The sequence below is a fragment of the Trachurus trachurus genome (genome assembly GCF_905171665.1).
Source record: "Trachurus trachurus genome assembly, chromosome: 14".
NCBI lineage: Eukaryota > Metazoa > Chordata > Actinopteri > Carangiformes > Carangidae > Trachurus > Trachurus trachurus.
Window position 1 is genome coordinate 5,606,698 of NC_139903.1, and position 24,610 is coordinate 5,631,307.

Below are 24,610 nucleotides of genomic sequence, written 5' to 3' on the forward strand. Positions count from 1 at the left end.
TGCTTCAGAGCAAATAGAATGATCCGTGGGATCAGCAGATGTGACAGAGCTTTTTCTTGGGCTACGAAACACACGGGCACTTCATACACATACACATTATGCACGCATGCATGCTACACAACTGTACTTGCACAAGTTAAATGGAAAGATGACACAAGGGCATTTCAGAGGCCTGAACAGCATCTAACAAAATCTGTCTGCCGGCGAAAAAAGGAAAAAAAAGTCCACTATCTTTCTGTAAATGTCACATACTGATATCCTGAAGGATTTGCGGCTGCAGCCTCGGTGTTTCCATGGATCAGGATGGTTTATAACAGTGTAGCGCTGCAGGCAGTGAGTCCCACATCAGCAGGGCAAATGTTCTTCCAGTCTAATTAGTGGGAAGCTCAGCATTGTCCCCCTGTCTCTCTAAGGAGAATGTATCAGAAATAACAAACTCTCCCTCTGTGGGGCTGGATTAAACACAAAATAAATACAGTCTGCTCTGACTGCATTTAAATGTTTAAGGGCTTTAAAGAGCTCGAGTGTAGCCTCAGGTTGAAATATATTGAGGCGCATTTTAGTTGCTAATAGAGCAAACACATACTTTTTTTTTTTTTTTTGCTTCCAGAGTGAAACAACATAGTCTTACTCTCACTCTTTTTTTTTTACTGCATGTGAGCTGTGTTCTTCAAGCGAATGTGCTACTATACAATGCATATGTGATTGCGATTGTACAGATTGCACGCACTCGCTGTGGATTCAAATTACCAATGGCTTCATCACAATGACACAGCCAGAGCTTAGACTGACAAGATTGTAGCTTCCTCTGACAAATGAAAAGGCAGTCAGTCAGTCAGTCAGGCAGGCAGACAGTTGTGCTGCGCTTTGCCTCCAGTGATGCTCTCATCCACTTTGTCATGCATAAAAGGAAATGAAAGGGAGAACTTATCTTTGTCTGTCGAAAAATGTCACCAAGATAAGGCAAAATGGTCTTAACACTTTCTACAAATCCCCCGTGTTCCCATGCAATTATCAACACTGCTCCTTACTAAACATGTCTCAGATTATAGTGGACAATACCCAGTCTCACTTTCCCTGAGGCCCACCACAGCTCGGCACCAGGCGGGTATTAACAAAGCGATGGAGAGAACGTACACGCGCGCCACAAAGTAAAAAAGAAAACAAAGATGGAGCACCAGAAGAGGAAGAAGAAGAAGGATGGCAAGGCTCAACGCCGGATGGTCAGCCTGGCATTGTCTTGGCACCAAAGAGCCCCTGAACTTATAAGAGCCGTTTATAAGCAGTGTGCCGGCAGCTTAGACAGGGAGGATTATCAAATGACACTTTTAGCCTCTTAAGCATGCCACAATTGCAGCCAACATGGTCCGAGAGAGCACAAGACAAAGGACTTAGAGCGCGGATGAACACGAGTGCAAGGACTTAGCGAAATGTCAGACAGCTCGTGTATTGTAGATGTAACTTTTATGCACCATTGTTTCCGTTGTTTGAGCGACCGCTGCTCATGTTGTCGTCTTTTCTCCGAGCAAAATGGGAAAGGGGCGAGGGAGCTGGTGATGTAGAAGAAAGAAAAATAAGTCAGGCAGGAAGAGAAAGAGAGAAAGAGAGAGAAAACTAGGAGGATGAAGACAGAAGACAGCCACCGGTGGGTAACTGCCGCAGGACGCTTTTGTTTAATCTCCCACGCTCGGAGAATACAAACGATCTTGTAATCGTCCCCGACCTTGACATGAACAGCAAGGTCACAAGGGAGCCGGGCTATTTTGCATTTCCCACAGATGCTTTGCCGAGACACGCACAACAATTAGTAAACTAGAATAAAAAAGAATTGAGTCTGTCTTACTCCCCTCTTCCTCCTCCTCCTCCTCCTCCTCCTCCTCCTCCTCCCACTCCTCCTCCTCCGTGTCTCGACACTCCCCTCTGGGTATTTAACTGGCACGCCCCCAACCCGCAGCTTCCTTCAGCAGATTAATTATGATAAAGGAGGAGTCGGTGTTCCCAAGTCCGGTCAGACGGAGTGTGTTGTTCTGAAACTATATTATTTTTATCGACTCGTCTATTGATTGTTTTTTATTTGATTGAAAGTCCAGTCTATAAAATGTCAAAGGCAATAAAAAGATACACATCACAAGTCCCTGATACCATGAGACAATGTCCTCACGTCGCACAGTTTGTCCAAACAATAAAGACACTGGAATCTGTAAATGTTACGTGTATATTCTTATTGAGCAGTTTATGAATTATTAGAATTTCCATCAATTAAAACTAATATTGATGGAGCAGGTGATATTCTCTATGTCTTATATGACTGTGTGTCAAGTGCAGATGTTTTTGGGGGCTTTTTTTTATGTGTACTGTATGTGCCTGTGTGTGTGTGCCTCTATGTGTCAGCCCTGGATCCCTTTTATGTAATTAAGGGACTTTTGTCCTCCAACAGCAGCACATTACCTCATTACCACCCATATTGAATACGCTGAGAGTTTCGATATGATTATACTCGAGGCAAATTCAATTTCAGTTTTCAGCAGTTTGACTGTAAAAGCCTGGACTGGGCTCTTTAAAGTTAAGCCTGTGTGGGTTTGTAGCCTTATTCCACAGGGGGATAATAGAGCTGACCTCCACTCAGCATCTCAACTGGCTTCACCTCAAAACAGCTTCAACACAATGGCCACTAAGTCCTTTTTTAGGATTTGTATTCATTTCCCTGTATTGGGGAAAACGGCCTTCACCGAGCGCCACAAGTGAAATGTAATGTTACGAGCAATGACTGTAGATTTTATTGTACTTGACGATGAAACGATGGTTTCATTTTCACTCTTTTACAGTGTTGTTTCCCTCTGTACCTTGACACCGAGGTTACCCGTATACTGTGCTATTTGTTTCTCACAGTTCTGCAGCCAACAGTCGTTCTCCTTTATATTTGCCCTGGTTTCCATGGAAAATAACTGAGCTTGTTAACATCAAAGGTAACAGAGACAGCACGCTTGAAATTTTAAAAGAAGAAACTGCTAAAACTCCTCTGGGTCAACTCTGGGTGAAGTTTTGCCTTTTCTTTTTTTTTAAAAACTTGTAAAAAAAAAAAAGAAAAAAAAAAGAAATAAAATTCGAGCAGTTTTTGACATTTGTATGTTCTGTAACAGTGTGGAGAGAGTGTGGGAGTGGACGCTGAGAGCTGAATATGAAATGTGTGAAGCTGACTCTCCAGTAGTCATGAAGTATATATATTTTTTAATTTTTTCAGTTTCTCTAGATGTACAAATGTATTGATTTGTATACCGAAGAAACACAGAATTATCTTTGGTCTTCGTCAGTGAAGTAAACAGTATGTGGGTGTTCAGGTAGAAGTTTGTTAATATAGATTTTTTTTTACTTTCTCATGAGCATATGAGCAATGTTTAAACTCCAGTCAGGTTTCTACCGCAGTATTTGTGTGTCATTTACGACCACTGACATTTAGCAGATGGGCTTGAGAGCCAACAAATGTCCCCCGTGTGTGTGTGTGTGTGTACCCTTTTTTTTAAAACATGTAGTTTTTACTGCGATGATAACCCCACGGCGCATGAGCCCATAAATCCAGCGCTCAGATCATGACAAGCGAGGGCGGGTTCCAGGTCAAGCTCATGGAGTCGGGGAGGATCAATCCAAGGTGGAGCGTTCAGTGGGATCAGCAGCTTTTTGACTCACTTTAAGTGCAAATAGATTAAATCAGGGGGAAGAAGTGATGTGTCCTCGTCGGTGAGTGGTGTGCATGCTGGCGTGTGCAGTGTGCGTCTGTGCATGTGTGTAGGACAGGAACAGGGAGTGGCTTATGAACTGTGTGTGTGTGTGTGTGGCTTGCAGAGTGGGTTATGCAGAAGATGTGAGCTGTGCACCGACACACTCAGGTATACATTGTGTGTTTGTATACGGATGTGTTCAAATATGTGTGAACGAGTGCCGTGAGGTGTTAATAAGGACACCTGGATGTTTGATTTGTATAGTTTGTATTTAAAAAAATAAAAAATATTCTCCTTGTTAGCACTCTATCTCCTACCTGTGATCAAGACCGGAGGTGTTTGACTCGAGTTTACGCTTTTTCTATTTCTGCTGCATACGGTCTGATTCATCTTGTTACAGCGTTGTTATAGATTTTCACTCTCATATCTAATGCAGTGTTTGTTGAAATCAGGTTAAGTCGAAGCCATTTTTTTATATTTATGCAGTGGATTTGTTAGAAAATGAGCTCCTGAGAATGAAAAGATACTCCACTGGTTCACAAAGCGATGATAATATGATTTAGACAGGAAAGTCTAACCGCTCCTTGCTGTGTCGTACGAGGACATGTTATGACATTGAGTGTTAAATCTTACTGTTGAAGGATTTGCTGCCATGTGCTGCAGCAGCAGAGTGAGTGAGGCTCCTGATACTTCCTGTCAGCCTGAGAGTTACATCATTTTTTCTATTCTAATGTTATTGAAGCCTGACAGAATGTTTCATTCATGGTCGATGTGAAGCGCTGGAAACCAAACAAAGTCAAGTTGTAGCTACTGAGCAGCCACTGTTGACAAACGCTCACAAATACTGTATGATTCATGGGCCCACTGACTTCAGCTGCAAGGACGCCGTTTCTTTTGTCTGTCTCAGCCCAAGATTTGTGATCAGTGCTGATGAGTGAAATATATTTTATTTTTGCATCGTGCAACCTCAGCTGATCTCTATCTTTGTGATTCTGTTCCAGAGTTTTGAAGATAAGTCAAATAAGTTGAAACAAATGTCCCCCCCCCTCTCTTTTTCTCTGTTTCTTATGAGATTGAATTTTCTCCTTACTTTTTTAATAAACTTTGCTTATTTAGTCCTGTTGTTTCTTAAATTTTCAACCTTTTCTTCTTCCAGCCCTTGCCGACCCAGATGAGGATCCGTGTCGGAGGACCTACTGTGGACGGGGCCGGCAGTGTGTGCTGATGGCGGACACCGGCCGCGCCGAGTGCGTCTGCCAGGAAAAGTGCCGGCCCTCCTTCGTGCCGGTGTGCGGCTCGGACGGCCGGTTCTACGAGAACCACTGCGAGGTTTACCGCACCGCCTGCCTGGAGAGGAGACGGATCTACGTGGTGCACAGCAAGGAGTGCTTCTTCAAAGGTATTTCCTGACTGCTGCGCTGACACACTGGCTAATTCAGATTTCCATGTTTATTTGATAAAACTGTCTTGAAATGAAATATCTGAGATTTACCTCAGCAAAGCCTCAAGACAAACAAACATATTGGAGTAGGTATCATTTAAGTTGTTAAGGGTTTTTTTTTTTTTGCAGTGTTGTTGCTACAGCACAACAAGAACACAGTGATGCTGCACAGGTTTTATGTGTCTTTGATGTCTGACTGCATCTCTGTGTCTGGTGCTCAGGTCTGCTGAAAATTGCCCTCAGATGATTTTGTGATACCTGCGCTGTGCGGCATAGATTTGAGCTGTTTCGAGGCTGCAGCGAGGCTTTGACTCGAGTTTCATGTTGAAACATTTAAACAGTAATAGAATTGTACAGACAAAGCAAAGCAATTGTTGTGTTACACGTTGCAACCTGTCAAGCTCCAGTCACAAGCATCAATCACTGCGGAAATGATGCCGTTTCCGTCAGGCACCTTTTTCGGTCGGGATGAAAGAACGAAATCATTTGTAGTTTGGCTCTGAAGGCTGCGGCTCAGGGTGGAGTTTGTCTGGGAAATGATAGCTAAGCACCGACACTGGCACTCAGACAGTAAGCATATTTTCTCAGGCGTTGTGCTCGTCTCCTCTGTGTATTTTGCTGCTGTAATCACGCTCCCTTTCAGTTCAAGTCAGCATACTTACTTGGCAGTCGGGCTTAATCACAAACACGGGCACCTAAATCATTTATAGTAGCACTGTAAAAGTTGATTTAATGATCAGGCCAATTGTGGAACTATAATGCTGAGTTTTCAATCAGAGGATTTTAAACTTCTGTGATAGTAATAATAATAATAAACCCATATTTTTTCATCCAGTGTTTATGCAAACATTTGTACATTTGTGAGTTCATTCAGTTTGTCCACTTGACGGTCTAACTCTGAGAAACTCCTCCACCACATCAATATCCTGGCACTCACAAATCACCACTAGGTTACTGAGGATCACCGGTTCTCTATGGTAAATCATTAAAATGCTCACTCCCTGGTCATCACTCATTAGCAGAAGTGCAGTCTCAGCATGAACAGTCAGCGTTATTATCCAACAAACAGCCCAGTCGCTTCATCACCACTTCGATTTAAAGGTAACAGCGCTTGGTAGAGGCCGCGGCTAATTTTAACTTCTACACACACTTGTTTTTGCTGCAAGTACTGTATGTGTGAAGTCCACCTGCTGGCACCTCCACCAAGGTGTGGATATGAGAAATTAAAGCTATACAGTAGTTAATTAAAATGCATGTTTTTGTAAACGCTTAGGAGAAACACACACACACACACACACGCTCACATAAACAAACATGGCGTACAGCTCTTTAAGTCCTATCACATTAGGGAGAGGAGGATTCCTGGCAGACACCACCATGCATGGCTAATCCACATTAGGGATGTTCAGTCGGCACATTAGGCTTAAACTCGAGATGTCTGAATGAAAACCAGCAGGAGATGGAAAATGTTGGAAATCAGTCATATGTCACGGGAATTGTGTGTGTGTATGTGTGTGTATGTGCATCTCTGTAAATTAGGAAGTAATTATGTCACCTGACGTACAAAGACATCATTGGGAGGCAGCTCTCTGCTGAGCTAGAATCATTATTCACAATTATCATTTCTCGTTAGTAACAGTGCAGAGGTGCTGCGGCGGTTCAGTCGTCTCTGACTTTCTGGCCTGTTGGCGCTCCTCTTCCTCTTTGTTTGCCTCCAAGCTTCACTGTTTCACTCAAAAACCCTTGAAAATAACAAACCCTGCTTTAACGCCTGGGTAACCAAACGCTGAGCCACCTTGTTGACTATTTCCTCGCTGCCCTATGAATGAAGTTTGTGTCGGGATTTAGCCCACGCTCCAAGTCAACAAAACAAAACAAAGATTTGAAAAACTGCCTGATAAATATTGATACAATATTTTATAGACAAACGGGTATTATTCTAAGGGCGGTGCATTGTTGTTCCCTTGCAGCGCTGTGTTTCACTTTGAAACAGATTAAATGAAAAAAAGTTGATGAAAGTACATTTTCTTCCTGTTTTTGAACACATTGATTTTTTTTCTGGTTTCTCTTCTTTTTTTTATTTTATATTTTGTGTCCCATTTTAAGACCCGAGGGATAATCAAATGCTAGATGGCACAAAAATGTTTTTACTCACAGATGATATAGATGGTGTTGGTCCCTGCAGCTATTTTTGGTGAAACATCTTTTCATGTGTTTGTTTGTTTCTTTCTTTTTTATTATAATTTTTGTTTCAAATTTAAACCTAAAGGCTCGGCTGTGAAAGCCAGTTTCCTCAGGGCTACGGCCAAAGTCACAGTCTCAAATTTTGGCAAGTACTCGAGTAGCCTTTTTTCATTTCAGCATATCTGGATTATTGTGATTCTCTGTGCACTTGCAGCCGGTTCAAAAACTCTCTGCTCTGGCAAAAGAAAAAACACAGAGGAACATTTCCATTGTGCCGACCTCATTTCAGTGGCTCCGTCTTACAGGGCTGATTTGAGGTTTTTTAGTTTATTCACCCGGCTTTGAGTCAGAGCACATTCACAATGACCTCTGTCTGTGTTCCAGCACCAGGTCACACAGGACGTCTCACAAAATATCGCTTTAAGATAAAAAGTCGACTTTGACTTTCCTGCTGCCCTGAGGCTGAAGAGTCGTGTTCACCATTCACACGTTTTCTCTTCTCAGATGTTATTTGCATGCTGAGGCTGTTGAGCCTTGAGACAAGTGTCCTTTTAAGAAAACTGCAAAGTGGAGGACTGACAGTGTGAACTCCACTTTTTTCATATGCCTGATTGGAAAATACTCACTTGGCCACCATCGGTCTCACCTGTTACTACAGCCAAATGTATGTTTCAAATACATTTCACACAGGTGGTGTCATGTTTATGACACACTGGCAGGTAAACTCTGCCATTTTTTGTGTATAATTCTGTCTAAATATTGAGTTATCCTCATTTTGTTATTATTTTTGCTTTCCCATTTAGCACTCTTTAATGGTTCAAACCAGTGTCGACCTAACAGGGTTGCAGAGGTGAATCTACCACTCAGGTTGTCTTTGATGCAACTAGAGGGAGGCTGTAGTCTGCCTCTACTCTGACTGCCGACTGACGTACTCTGAAGTGTTTGGCGGTGGCTGGGTGGTTTGTGACTGACAGGGGGGGTGATTGCATGGGGGGTTAAAAAGGATGAGTGTAGAGCTCTTTGTTCAGCCCTGTCACTGGCTGCTTTGTATTTACACTCAGGCTGTTCAGCTGGCAATCCATATGAACTTAATAGCAATAAGTGTGAGTATTACAATAACATTAGAATAACAATGGGCGAAAGAGGAAACACCTATAAAGTCCCATATTCTGGAGTAAATAAAAAACTATTATACAATAGTAAGAGAGAAGGAAAGTGGGATAAAGAGTTTTCATTACTGCATCTTTTCAATAACTTCAATTCTGTTTTCTCTGCGGCACTTTGAAGATTACTCTGAGCTAGCTTAGGTTATCCACTCCTCAAAGACTCCCAACACAGAAACTCTGAATGTCTGACACAAGTTAAAGTTACTTCACCGGCAAATTGATAAACAGCTTCAAAGTTAAGTGATTTGACCCCAAATGGCTTCATAAGGGGCACATTGTCAGTAAAATAGAGTGATAGGCCAGCTGCACTCAATCCTAATAACCCATTTAGATTGTAATTGCCAAAAGCCATAAAAGAGGTTTTCCTTGAGGATGTCGATCTCACCATGTGAAAAATGACATCCTCCCCCGCCAAGTAACTGATGCCATAAAAATGATAATACAGTTTAATAGACAGCAGTGCAACCCGTTGACCATGTTGATATGTGTGGTATGTTTTCCCATAGATACTTGGAACAGAAACATCTTCAAATCGTGATATTTTTCATAGGATGACTGTATGTCTAGACACCGAAAAACAACCTGTGACTGTGTTGAGTGAAGCAGGAAATACCACATTGGTTCTCGTTTTATCTCCCAGCAGCCATCTTCTCCTTTTCCTTAAGCAAATGGTTTTAGTTGATTGAATTTACCGCATCCGAAACCCTAAGATAGCAGTTTGGAAAACACTCTTAGTCTCTGAGAAGATGTGCGCTTCTTATTGTCCAATTAATGAACTCCATCGTTATACAAACACACAGAGACAGAGTAGCTACACACACACACACACACACACATGCATGCACGTGGTATTATGCAAACAGTTTATTAACTTGCAATTTATGAAAGGTCATTAAAGTCCACAACCAATCACTCTGCTAATTTGTGAAATTAGCATGGCACAGATAGATGTTTTTCTCTCCCCTCTGTGTGAGGCGAGCTCGGTGCTGCAGGGTCAGCCCACTCCTGACCCCGGCTTTGATTGCAATCTCTTCCCTCTTAAATCATCTGAAAAAGAACTAACGCGCTTGATGAACCACTTTCATCTTCCTGATGAGCAGGAAGAGACATCTGTTTGCACTGGGCCTGGGCGAGGCGCTCAGCAGGGGGGGGCTCTTTAATTCTTTAATGCATCCCGCCCCGCTATGACCACTTCATTAGGGATGAGTGTTGCACTGGTGGTACTCGGTTGTGACGCTGTTGATCGGACGGTCAATGTGTTGCCATCTGCCAGATGGAAAGTAGAAGTGAGGAGAGAACAGATCCTTCCATCTCTTCATCTCACCACACGTCTATTAAGCTCATTATTCTGTAAAACCCACAGGAGGCATGTGACCACTCAGTTATATTTGCACAAGTTGTCCATGTTGTTATCATCTCAGCCAGGATATTGTCCAATCCCATCCCCTGTACATTGATCCTGAGACCATGAATTGCTTTGTATTCTCCACCCTCCGTTCCTCCGCCTCCAGCCGTCCACCATCTATCCGTGTTTGCCATGTTTCCCTCGCTGAGCGGCGCCTCAGTCGCTCTGATTTCTCTTTATCGTCCCGGCTCGTTCGGGGGCAGCCGCGGTTATTGCATTAGCCATCAAAGCGTCTTCCTCTCTCTCCGCCCTCTCCACAGCCCGTGGCAGCGCTCTGCCGCCGCCGCCGTCCATCTTATTGCTCACTAACCCTCTGCCCCCTTCTGTGACTGAGGCCATTAACTCGGTCACGCAAACACACAGCTCTCATAAGGAGGATCAACTTTTAGGGTGAGCTGCAGCCCTATAGCTTTCCTTGTGTCCACAGAAGGTCACAGCACAATGCTTTTGAAGGTGGCAAATATATCAGTTTTTTATTAAATTGTTGTTTTTTTCATCTTTTTGCTGGAAGTGTTGCAGTATCTGTGGTGTCACACTCTTCTCTTTGCCAATACTTTGCAGGATTTAAATGCCTAAAATATTTTGCGTGCTTTCATAGACATGCCAAACTTTTTTTTTTTTTTTCTGTGTGGTCTTATTCTGTCAAAACTCAAGTAACTGTGATGTGAGAGAGCTGCTATAAAATACACTTTTTTCACACGATGTCACAAAAGTAGGTTGCTATCCCACTATATTTTTGTCTGGTGATATGAAGTGAAGTGTCTCGTGGCATTTAGAGACTCCAGAAAGTCGAAGTCATCATTACAGTTAACTTTAACATGAAATTATATTAAGAATTGTTTTTATCGCGATTGTGTTGAAGCCGCCTGCCTTTATCTGTCTTTCTTGTTTGAAGAGTTTCATCTCATCTCAAGTTATTGAAGCCACTGATTTTTATTTTATACACAAACATATAGAAATGTTAAAGAAAAATAGATTTTTTTCAGTTCAATACCAGACAATATATATATATTTTGAGTTTAAAGGCAGCCAAGACTTTCAGTGAGTCACAGTCGGTTCGCAGAGAGCCGAGCTCCACCGCTGTGCTTCTTATTCACCTTTTATATGTGAGGTTTATATAAAATGAGCGATAGTATTCATGTGTACTTACTGTGTGATTAGGGCACGACCAGCATGAGCTGAGTGAACTCCTCAATTAATGTAAAAATTACCCTAATTAGTTCTGCTATGCTCTATTAAATGACACCATTCAGCTCTCTACATCACAATGACATGTTTTATAAACGCTCACAATTGAACTCGACTGTTTCAGCAGGGTGTAGAGCTGCGCAGGTCACATAACGCACCGCTGGACCACAACTTGTCGTCCAACTCTCTGTTAGGTTAATAAGGACTAACGCCTGCTTAGGGCGACCAGGTGTGACATGTCCACGCACACACACACAAACACACACCTAATACCCTGCAGGCCTCCACTGACAGCCCTTTATTTGTTACGTTGGGTTTATTAACGAACAGTCCAACTATTTCCATCTTTCTCTCATGTTTTTTTTCTCTCCTCCCAACACCTTTCTCCTCATTTTCTCTCGTCAGTGGTCACATGGGTTTTACCTCATTAGGTTGATATCCTCCCCACAGATTCATTATGGTGGATGTATTTGCTGTATGAAATGGATGCCCTGTCCCAGATAGAGACGTCCCCTGGTCCTGCTCTGCGTCCCCTGCCTCATAAACATCAGTCTCCCCCATGAAAACTGAAAACTCTCTCTCTCTGGCCACCGGCGTCCCCCCGGCTGCTGTGGTAGTGGGACACCGTCAAGGATACTGCACCAAAACTCTGGCGCTTTCCTCCTGTCAGCCATTGATGAGGCAACAGCTGGCACCTGGTGTGTTGTTCAGACATCGTGAAGCGTACGTAGACGTATGATTTTCCGAAGCCTGTTCTACTGTCACACTAGTAATTAATGCTGTTCTGCTTCTGCTTTGTGAGGGGAAAAAAAAAGAAAAACATTGCACAAATGTTGTTTTGGTTTGACAGAAGATAAAACAGCCCCACACAACAGACAAACAAAGCAGGAAAAAGGAAAATCGCATTTTATGATCGGCAGTGCTGCTGAGAATTTATTTCCCTAACATTATTAAATGATAAAAGTGAATTAACAAATATTTTTATTTTCCATTTTGACAAAAAAAAAATAGCACAATCAAGTCTAATCACTGAGCACTCTGTAACAACATAAGCACTTCACTCACAAATCAAACAAAATAACACAAGATAAAAATGCATCATACAGTAGGACAACCAGTTGATGTCGGACATGCAACAAAAGTTACAGAAACCACACAAATAGTGGTATAAATCCACCGGTGGTTGAGATTCCTTGAGGCCGGCTTAATGTGGAAATAAATTAGTAAAGCTGCTTCACTTGTTGGCAGCAGGAAATGTCAGTGTGATGCCAGATCTGGGCACATGTCTTTATTGGAGACCTAAAGGTAATAAGATTTGTCTCGTAGTGCAGCTATAAAGACGCTGACCCTGAGCTGACAGCTGGCTGTCATTGAGCGTCTGCAGCTGACCAGCGCCTGTGGCTTTTGTGGTGCGTCCAGAACCACTGGCCCGTCGGTGGACCTCGGTGTGAGAGAGCGAGTGTGTCTGGCTGTAAATCAGTGAGTTTACCTGCATATCAACTTATAGCTCAGGTTTTACGCTTCACCTACATTAAAGGTTGACAACAGTCACTTTTCTGTTTGTTTCATTTGTCGTATGTTTGTTTAGCAGAATCTTATTCAGCAGAGACGTTGAGAAATTTTACATATAACGCACTTGGGCATCATGTTTCTTTGACTTTTCTTAATCCTCACAGATCAGTCACAGTGGTTGGTTCACACAAAAAAAAAAAAGAAAATCACAACAGATGACAAAAAAAAGTCAAATCCTGTTTGGCATCCTTCTTTACAAATGATTTTTAAAGGTTTTATTGCCTGAACACGTTTCAAAGACATTTGAATTTTTCAGTGTTTTTTTTTTTTTTTATAATTGAAAAGGCAGAAGCTTTTCATTTTATCTTGTCCTGATCCACATTCATAATCCAGTCACTTTCTTCTCTAGTCTTGCGGCACACTCTGCTTTTTGTTCTTTTATTCTTCTCCTCAGATTGCCTGCTCATCCTTACTCATCCTTTTCCTCGTCTGTGCACACACACACACACAAAAATGCACGACGAGCATAACATATTACACACAGAGACGTACACGAATGAAGACACACCACCTCTGTCATGACAAAAACAAAATAATCTCTTCTGAAAGAGAGTGTTTACTCACGCCTAAGAGATTTTGACATGCTTGTCACAACACTGGCGTTGGCTATCGCCGCTCTGCCTGTTCAGTGATGAGCTGCACCCCGCTGCACCACAATGGGCCTCGTGGATTAGCTTCTGTCGCATGCTGCCCGGCCTGGTGGGTGCACGCGGATTTATTTATTGATAATTGAAATATGAGTTGATAAATTGAAATTGGAATTCAACTGCTGTGTCCCTCTCCAACACGTCCGCACACACACACTTTGACTTTCTGTTTGTCTCTGTTGTTGAGGTAATTAACAGATCCCTAATCTCGACTGTGTTCAGGGGAAGCCATCTTGGCATTCTGTGTCTTGTTGAGCTAACAGGTGGTACCGCATAAATTTTTGGAGCTGTTCATCTAACACGCTCGGCTTTTATTACTGTTCATAACACCGATTTTTAAAAGCTGTTGGCAAATGCCTCTGAAACACTGAGAAATTAGAGAGTGACAAATGAATTCATTTGGCCCATCCCCCTTCATTTCACGACTCTTTCATCAGTTTAATGGCCACATAAAAGGAAAATACATATGGCTGCCAGTGCTTCTGGACCCAACTTTGAAAACTTTGCTTATCAGACGTGTTTCTGTCAAAGCGTGCGTCCAATTACCCGCAAGTGGGATTATTAACATCACTCCGTGCATTAGCATTTTAGACAGCAATCAACAAATGCATTCATAGTTTGCCAGTTACTGACTTTTACACAAGATGGAAACACTTTACTCTCTCTCTCTCTGCACCCATGCAGATCTGTCTTTTCCTCCTGCACCACTCACCCTCCTTCCCTCTCTACCCACCCCCCCACTCCCCACCCCCCTAGACCACTTTTCTCTCCTCTGTATTTCACCCTCATTTCTCTGACTATGCCCCCAATATAGTGCAGACGGGGATTTGAGTGACTCTGTCAAGCTTCTCTCTGCATTCCCCAGCCTGTGTTAAATTGGTTCAGAGCTTAAGTAGAGTGTGAGCCTGGAAAATAAAAAAATAAAAAATACAAGCATCACCTCAAGGCAAAGTGACCCTGGGTAGAGAAAAAAAAAAATCACACACACTATAAGTCTCTGACAAGCACAAACACATACACTCACACACACAGGCTCGGAGTATAAAGTGTACGCATGGCTGTGTTTTACTCCTAATCCATCACAGCGTCTTCTTTGATCTTTGCTGTCACGATTTCTCATTTGAACAATAGTTAAACTTGTGTTTCCAATATGTTGCTTTGTATACAGTGTATTTTTCTACCTTCTGCATAAACTAAGCATTCTTACAACGACTTCATTCTTGACATTGCTACGCTGCATTACGGATTATAGCTGCTTTAGGGCCTCGACTAAGATTGTACAATGCAGTTATGTCAAATTATGTCACTCTCCAAACTTAAATACACTCTGCAGTTCAAAGTGCTTCTTTGATCAGAGTCAAATTATACTTGTAATGCAAAGGCTGGGAAAATCGGACACAGCCTAATCTAATGGAGTTAATGTGATTATGCCGATGCAGAAGAAATACGCTGATAGATCTGCTCTGACTGTGGCTTCACTTCCCCACTTGTCAGCAGATGAAGTAGAGTTACTGGAGCACAAATAGGAGCTTGATATGCAGCACCACATCTCACATTACAGTACAGCTTTTGTCTAAGCATCGAAAACTTTTAAATAATACCCTAGCCATCCAAAGAATTATCCACAAAATTATAACATGGGAAGATTGCCAGGAAGACTTTAACTCTCCCCTGATTTGGACTTTTTACAGAAGCACTTTTAGCAAAGAGAGCCTGGGAGAAATTATAATAATACTGTATGAATGCTGTATGGTCAGCACATCAATTTCATGATCACTACTACCCCAAAGCGAGAGAAGACTTCAGCCAGCCTCACAGCTAGTTTTGCACTTAGTAATCATTATCCGCTCTGGATTGCAGTAACAGAAAATCAGTTGGCACTTTTAATGCACGCTGTCAGTCATTTGCTTTTACGCCTTTGCGCTCAGGCGCAGGGTATCACACAGAGAGCGAAGCTATTCAATTACTCTCATAAAGTTTGTCTAAGCAGGTGACATTTTTCATGTTTCCCAGCTCCTCCTGATCTTGCTGCGAGCAGATAACTGAACAGTCCCTCCACTGTCCTGTGTAATGTGAGCTGTCAGATTATATATTTCCACTCCGGCAGCCCGCGCAACAGTTTGACCAGAGGGCAAAAGAACAAGCCCAGATTGACATCTAGTGCAGCTCAATGTGCTGTAGCAACTGATTCGCCAGCTCTCTAGCTGAATGAATGGCTGCCCAGCTCCTCACACTGCCCGAAACACTTGAGATACTTAGACTCTCAAAACGCCAAGTTCCAAAATGTGGATTAAGAAATCCTCAAAATAGAATCTGCACATATTGAGTGCTGATTTTTCAAGGTCTCCTGGAAACCTCCTACTGAAATTACACCTTTAGCCATGTTGGCAAATTCAGAAAAATCACTTTGGGACATGATATATTTGGCAAGATGTGATACTTGAATGTAGCCAATGTCACTGTGTTTCCATATTGCTGGTTTCATCCAGATATATTAAGCAGTTGTTCATATGTAATGGCTTTAAATAGTGTCAGTTTCCATTTGACAAAGGTCACCCTCTCGATGTAAATGTGTGATTTAATGGTCAATGTCGTTAAAAGACCATTTATTATAAGTGAGTCTTTATTTGGCTGCTGTGCCCAGTAAACAGAGGTCCTGGATTGCTGACATGTTGTTTCTCTAAATGAACTATTTAACTGGGTTTTACAACAGCTGTGAAAAAAAATGTACAAACTGAATATAACAGCAGGGTTGCAAACACATTATTGCATTATGTTACATTGTTTTGCAAGAAGCAAAAAAAACAACAACTTTTTTTTCCACGTATTTTCATGGTCACCTCCATATCATCAGACAACGGCGAGGAGCCACTATAGCTCCCATTATATCGAGTGACATTGTGCCCTTGGTGCTTATTATTAGCAAGTACAGCATCTCGGTACCATAGGGCTTATTTGCATCATCGAGTCACTGTTCAACCATAAGTCGCTGACTATGGAGAGTGCTATAATTCTGAGGCCCAAAGGGAGTAACGATCCCAACAGCTGCCCTGGGGAAGTTATCAGTCCGTGTTATTGTTTTCAAGCTCATCCCACATGATTTCCTCAGAGAATAGGAGCAGTATGGATGGATGATGCTGACCTTTTAGTTTTTAGCCCCTACGTTACAGGTGTCACTGATGCTAACAGGCACCGGTAGCTTTCTCTCGAGGTTCGGCGCCATCTGGTCACACGGTCCCGACGCTGTTCTTTTTGCCTGCTGGCAGGATTCACGCCCATGCTGCCAATTCAGCTACTGTTATTTACAATTTACTCTTTAATTAGATTGTTTGTACCTGAGGGCTCAGTTGTATTGTCTTGTGCTGTAACAGTATTTCACTGAGAGTGCTAATGCTGGGTGAACTCTTTCTCAGTTTAGCATTTTCTATTTATTTTTCATGCAAACTTTCTTATTTTTATTATTAAACCTCAACTGAGGGGCAAGACAAGGAATTTTCTTTTAAATTAAACCTGGAAGTAAAAAACTACTAACCTTTAATCATAATAACTAGAGCACCAGTGATTTCACAGACTCTCAGTACTCAGGTGGAAGCTTATTTTTCCTCTACACATAAATTTGTGTGACACTGCTAAATTTGCAGTCTAATTACTGTTGACAGCTACAGGTGGTCACAGAATTAAAATGTTGTCACATTTGACTAAATGTATTTGCTGTATGAATGTGCTAGTTGTTGAATATTGTTACCCGGGAGAATTTATATATTTATTTACCTTGTACTGTATGAGAAGAACTTGCCAGAGTTTATTCTTGTTATATCTTTTAGGAGATGGCAATCAAAACAACCTCTTAAGTCGGAGTAGCTTCTTTAACATGCTGTGGATTGTAACATTTTGAAATATAGGATACTCTCTCTGTGCAGCAGCCAAATTACAGTTACTGGTGGGTGAGTTGTATATTAAATGCCAATGCATTATTGCTGCTTCCCTTTGATGCCTCAGAGCTATGTTGTGCCACATGCAGGGAACACTCCACTTATATAAACATAAAATATAAATAAGAGACACAGTCGCTGCTTTTCTCAAAGCACATCATATCCCTGCAATCCCTCGCAGCTCTTTGTTAATGTTTCTGAAACAACACAGTTCACGCTCCAGTATCTTCTTTGCATCAACAAAAGCAGCCCCTCAGTCACAGTGTAATGGACAGACGATTCATCATCCACCTCGAATCAATTATGGAGACTTAAAAAAAAATGCATCCGTGAATGAAATGATACATAGGATGGTGGTGGATTAGACACAGGACCTACTTAAGACTGGACTTGCATTCCCCCTGTACAGCTGCATCCTTTATCTAACATCAGACTTTTAGTTTGTGGGGAACTCGGGCGTGATCCCTGGCCTCGCTCATTATCATGCAGCAGCACAGTTGCATTATGCGCTGCATGGCAATGTGTGATCTTTCCAGTGATGGATACTATTTCATATGAATTAGTCACTGCACTCCAAATGAATTACTTACAACTGGGTGGAAGGCGAGCGTTGCTTATTACTCATGATGCTATTGCTGCAGTTTGTTTGCTTGCTACTCTCCTCTCTGCCGCTCGCTCATCTTCTTTCATTCTCTACATTTTAAGCATTTGTTTGAGCAAATGATTAGAGGCTTTATGTCTTACTAAAAGGTCATTTTATTGAATATTTGTCTACTCAAGTGATCAAACCTGTGACCTCGCTGTGACAAATCACTCCCTAATCACTAAACGACTACTGCTGTTGAGCACAATTCACTGTGGAGCTATTTGTTTGCAGCAGACCCTTACTTGAGACCGAACACGCATCCACATGCTTATCCGCATGCGTGTGAGAGTAATTAATTGCTAAACTGCTAATTGGCGTCATTACCATTTCTTGAAAATGTGGCCTACTTCTAATGGAAGAAGGCAGCCAGTTGTAATCCTCCGTTTTAATGAGGAATGCTTGTAGTGTTCACACACCATGTCAAGGAAAGTTGCTATTGCCCTTGACTCAGGAATATCTTGTTAGCAGTAAAAATTCACCCAAAACAGCGCTGCATGTTTGCACAGGTGCTGCTTCACTTAATTTAATTGAATTGAATTGACATTTTAGCACAAATTAAAGCGCGGCTGTTTATGCAGGTAGATTACCAGACAAATCGTGTGTAACAGCGTCTTTACATGGTCATAGATCTGTTGTCGACATTGACTGTGATTAACAGTGAGACACTGACGCAGACTTCAGTCCATCCTGTTGACATTTTCCTCTGTCTCTTTCCTCAGTGGAGATTGTGATTATCTTATTTTTCAGATGACAGTTGTCTTGCCCACTCATTTTTTCCATATACAGTTGCACAATGTTCCTGTGTGCATGCAGCTCTCTTTCTGCTTTATTAAGGAACCAATCTTAGAATCAGTGCCAATTTAATTAAAGTTTAAAAACTATAATTACAAATCTGAACATCATATGAGACCCTTTAGGCTCGCGAAACGTGCTCTCTGGTTGGCTGAATTTTCCGTTCGGGCTGCCGTACAAACATGGCGGCGCTCTCTAACACAAGACCCTTGATATATGTAAGAATAATAATAAGGATACGAAAACCAAACACATTTTATTTTATAGAGATTATACACAAATATATTCATGGGTAGATTTTCCCAATAAACCTTGAAAATTATTACGCACTGGACCTTTAAACACAACATGTTGTGAAATTATAATAATTACAACCTTTATTTCACCTCGAAAGACCATTGAGGAGACAAATACATGTAAATAATTAAAAACAGTTACACAGTCGAATAAAATGAGGTATGAGATGAGGCTGTATTGATGGTAAAAAATTCTAATTATAAGAGCTTTGGCAGATTTCTCCATGTGTATTGGTTATTTATAAGAGAAAGATATTTTTACCATTTTGGTTCTGATGGAAATAGAGCAACAACCACTTTTGTGAACGAGTGCTGATATTTTGTGATTTCAAGGTTAACAGAGATGATATATGTGGAGGCAGTAACTGTAACAGAGCTTTGTATATGAATAAAAAAAATCAATGCTCATCTCTCCTCATTGCCAGGGATGGCCAACTGACGAGTACAGTGGTGGGATCATAGGGCTGAGTGGTGCACAGCATCCAATGGAGTCAATGTAGAAGTAGCTGCTCTTCTATAAACGACAGCTCCATAATCCAAAACAGATAAAACAGATGAAAAATAGTGCTTCCACAATTCTTTTATCTGGTACTGCAGCTGCAAAAACAGAGTTATTATGGATAAATAAAGTTTGAATACTATATTCAGTTGTTCCAAAGAAAACCAGCATCATTTGGAAGCTATATAAAACAAAATCTATTAAAATGATACTGGAACAATATTTTTTACCCATTGTTTCCTCAGACAAAGGAAGGAGGAATACAGAAATACCTGTGAGACAATCAAACTGAGCTCAACACTATGGGAACCCTTCACATGTTTTAATGCTGCTGCTGTTATCTGTTCAGATGAAGTCGTGTCCATCCTGGTCGGAGCCTGGTCGCCTGCTGCCTTATCACTGTCACACACATGACGCTGTGTTTCTCCTGTGCTCAGTGTGTGTGTGTGTATGTGTGTGTGTGTGTGTTTTCAAGCGCAGGTTTCACAGGCAGCAGAGAGGATGATAATTGAAATCCAGAGAGTCAGGTCACTTTCATATTAAAACAAACACTGCATACTTTAGCCTCAGTAATTGCTTTTGAAGAGCAGCTGCAGTGCCAGTCTGGGGAGAATGCAACACACACACACACACACACACACACACACACTTGCAAAACTGCACAGACACACTAAACACACATGGAGTAAAACCACAAACACAGCTCTTTCCTGCAGGGTCATTTGCCATGGAACAGTGCACTAGTGGTTGGCCTGGGAGCTTCAATGACAGGGCAGCTACACTCTTCCTCCCGTGACTGACACGTACACACACAGAACATAGCGAGGACCTGGCTCTCTAGGCTGTACACACACACACATACACACACTTTCACACACACGCTAGAGTCCAGGCCCCAGAACTCACTGAGCGACTTCCATCACTGCCTTCTTTTCTAGTGCAAACGGAGCAGTGAAGCAACCATCCCTGCAGCTACACCCGTGTCTCTCTCAGCCTCTTCACTTGCTGTGTCCCTGGAGCCCCAACCCAGCTCGTTCCTCTCCTTTCCCCCTCCGCTCCTCTCCTTTATCCCCCTCTCTCCCCCCACCACCACCACCACCACCACTCCTCCCTCCTCCCTCCTTCTGTCCTCGCTAGTTATTCACTCATCCACTTCACTCTCCATCCCTGAGGCCCCATCCTGCTCGTCCATGTTCTCTTTTCTCCTCTCCTCTTCCCCCCCCTCTATACCTAACAAACCTGTCTCAGCGCTTCCTCTTCTCCGTGCTCTTTGTTTTATTTGACAGAGGTTAATGTTGCCTGGCAGCGAAATGCATCGCAAATTAGCTCAACCAGTCCAATTTGAATGGTTTAGTAAGAACTCTGATCAACTTGTTTTTTGGGGTTTCTTGTTTGTTTGTTTTTTTACATTTATTCACCCTCGGCCCGTCTTCCTGTGCCTTTTTTTAATCAGGCTGCAGTTTAACATTACTTATTTAGAAAAACAGAATTTCTCATTGCATCCATTGAGATTGTCTCTGCCTTCAGAGCAGACCAGCTGTGCCTCCAAGAAATGTTTGTCTTACTAAAACTCAATCTGCCTCAAGGAATCTCTCTTCCTTTGATTCTCCATCTCCTCCTCTGCACTCACTTCTTCCTGTAGGTCTCTACCTCTGTCATCCCTTTGCTCACTCTCTGCTCTTACCCTACAGTGTTTCAAGCTTACACCACTTTCCTCTTCCTTTTTCCTCCTCTTTCCTGACTTTATTGTTCTCTTTCCTTCACCTTCCCTTTTTCTTCTCCTGACACCCTGAAGGCTCTCTCTCTCTGTCTCTCTCCCTGTCTCTCTCTCAGTGCATTGAGTGCTCCCTCTTTCCCTCGTGCTCCAACCCAGCTTAATATGACTGTCCCTCTGTTACATCCTGGTCTGTCATCCAGCGAGCCTGCCATAATCTGTCTAACACAAAGAGACACTTTCTGTCTCCTGAGCTTTGTGACAGTGATTCAGGCCACTGCGTCTCTCCCCCAAATGGTTCACAGCTGCAGAGAAGAGGACTGACATTAACCTCAAATATCTCTTTCACTCATGTATTAAGTTATTATACTGAGTGTGAATATTCCTGTGAACCTGCAGAAAAGCCTTCGTACAGCTCAAAGCCAATAGAAAACTTTTTTTTTTTCTCCTCAGAGGTTTCCGACCTGGATCTGTGCCTCCAGAGCTTTTGCTACTGGGTTCTGAGGAAAGTACACAATACATACAGTATGAATTCATGCTGCTGTTCAATACCCCGCTGTTATGACAGGCTCCGATGTTCATGAATGTGCACCAGCTATCATAAAATTGTATCTGCTGCCACAAGGGCACTTGTGAAAACAGGAAGTGATATAACAAATAACTTACAGAGAAGTGAGTGAGCATCAGGTACAAGCTCAAATTTGTCCTCTAGACATCTTAAATTTTACCATGAGTTTATTTTTAACAACTGCCTATGGGGAGTCCAATTTTTTATTTATTTTTGTCATTTATTTTTTCGTTTACTTATTCTTTTGTTATTTTTCTTCTAGCCTGAGAAATATTTACCTCAATTTGGAAGCAGTTGGTAATTTCCAGTTAATGGTGTGAGTCATTTTTTTGATATGAATTTCCACGGATATATGTCAAAAGCTGTAAATGAAGACGAAGACAAGCATGAATAATCCTATTCTAATCTATAGTGATGCTAGGGTCATTTAATTTGAGACTGTTCTGACTCACTCATTAATACGGGCCTGTGTTACATCCTCATGGCACAAATTCGAGGGGAAACGCTGGTATTGTTTACCTTGGTTTTTGTCCCTCATCCCCTCTGAGCTGACCAGCTAATGGCTTCAGTAATTGCTTTTGGCCTGGACTAATTATGGGCCAGGTTCCTATACTGTTGGCTACTAACATCATCTCACTAACCTTACTGTAGGTGCGCCAGACACCACAACAAAACGTCTGTACACTCACACCATTAGATTTGCCAAGTGCACTGACTGTGTTAAGAGTGCATTTCTCATCAGGACTTTATTTTTTTCTGAAAAGACTTGAGTTGGACCTGCACTGCACACATTATTTACTCCTTCTCTTGGATGCAGCCAGTAGGGGAGCTGCACCTCTGACAGCACAAGATACTTAATTACTCAAACAGGTGCTTGCCACTGAGACAGGATTGATGCTTCAAGAGCACTCGATTAATTGAGGCCCACTATTAATAACGGGGTGTGAATCATCCCTTAGATCGTCACTGATTTAATTTAGCAACACACAAAGATCAGCCGTGTTAATTAGAGATTTACAAGACGGTAGGGGCATCAGAAATAAATGTGAGCATCTGGTATGATTAATTTATCGGATATTCTCCGAACAACGACTCTGTATGCGTTTACACACTTCCTGGTCCATTGCCTAGGCTGAAATGAGTAATTCATATCACGTCATCAGGTAATGGGGTTTCATGACTCTCTTGAGTGAGCATACATGTGATGGACATGGATGGACATTAGCAGGTATGGAGGGAAAAATGAGGCGATGATGATATCCTCTGTCCTGAAGTTAATTACACGTTAACACCGACCTTGTGTGGAAAGGGTTTTTCCAAACGGATACGCACACACGGGAACTTACAGCACAGCAGAGACGGACCTGCACACACATCTACATATCATGCACTTTGCACAAATACACATTTTTCCAAAGCGATTACCTCAGCAGACGTTTATAGACCCAGTTAATCTAACAGCAAGAGCGGCGCGCTATTCTATATATTTGTGTTTAATTCCAATTAAACCTGGGCAGTCGACAAACTAATTTTCTAAACCAATTACTTGGGAAGGAGATAAAATACAGAAGCAAACCTTTGAACAGGACTTTTCTCCCAGAAATCTCGAACCCAAAATAAAGGCCAGAATTACAAATCTGCTGTTCGCCCCTGTAGCTGCTTGGTTGGAATAAACTGCTGCTGACATTTGTCAGATTTATGTAGGTGGGAAGAGCGGCTCTGCCTGACAGCCTGCAGTCAGTCTTCTTTAAACTAAACAGCTGATGGAGGTTAAGCTAAGTGCTCTCCAGGATTCATACAAGACACTATTCAACATGATGAACTTTAGTATTGGCATGGCAGAGCAGTCGATGCATCTGTTCCTGGATCTGTTGTTGTGTATTTTTGCCCAAAAATCAGTTTTTCTGTTTGTTTGTTTTTTTAAAGAAATTTAGGCAAAGTTTTTTATCCATTTAGAATTAATTTCTTAAAATAAGGGAACTGGATGCTGAACAGTCGAGTGTTAAAATCTTGGCAGCCTCTTCCTGTGGTCTCATGGGGTTTCTCATGATCCCTCCCACACTCCATAGACATTCATTTTATGGGAATCCGCTGTCTTTTGCAGGTGGTGGGAGAGTTTGCAAGATAAATCATAAATTTTTCCTGGGATATGATTGTAGGCTATATGTATTATTTGCATACAGTTAAGCAGACCAAGGCAGTTAATAAACCTCAGCAGGTGGAGTTTGACCAGATACTGTATCACTGATACAGTATGTTGTTTCATTTACAATGAGCTGGAATCACACAGTATTTGGGCAACATTAAGTATTTTAAAGCTAAATACCTCATCTATATATGAAGAACAATTCCCTACTTGTACCAGAGACAGTGTTCAAAAAGTTGTTCCATTTAAAAAAAGGCACTTTCATCACTGCAGTTTTAAAGATACTATGATACTTCACTGATTAAGACCTTGAAACTTCCCCAAAATTTCAATCTCCTAACCCGGCGCTCCCCCCACAGAGCCTGCAGAGTCTCTTTAGCTTCCATGTCTTTGATGAGCCAAGCCAAGAACATCCTAAAGCCCTGCCTTTGACTGCCGGTGGACCCCCCTCTGGAGAAGCCTGGCTTCATGGTGCAGCTCCCCTGCTGGTGTGAACCATAGATCTGCTGACTGGTAAATCCAGAGCTCTCAGCCTGTAGCAAAAATGTGGATATTAATGTAGACATGAAGTGTTGAATTAATGCATTTAGCAGTACCTTATTTCCTAATTTCCCTATATTGGGAGGGCCATTAAGTCATCCTGACGACAGCTAGGTGTACGTCCGTGTGCAGAGGTAGACCGCGGACTGCAGGTTCCA

The 24,610-nt window shown here is 42.0% G+C and overlaps 1 protein-coding gene across 1 annotated transcript in view; it reads left to right on the top strand.

The window, feature by feature from the left end:
- fstl4 (follistatin-like 4) overlaps window positions 1-24,610 on the top strand; it is a gene marked incomplete at both ends in the record, with an annotated part of 174,002 nt that overhangs the window by 56,104 nt on the left and 93,288 nt on the right. Inside the window, one exon of the mRNA XM_083986585.1 lies at window positions 4,873-5,115. Within this exon, the coding sequence (XP_083842711.1) occupies window positions 4,873-5,115 (243 nt within the window). The remainder of the gene's footprint in view (window positions 1-4,872; window positions 5,116-24,610) is intronic.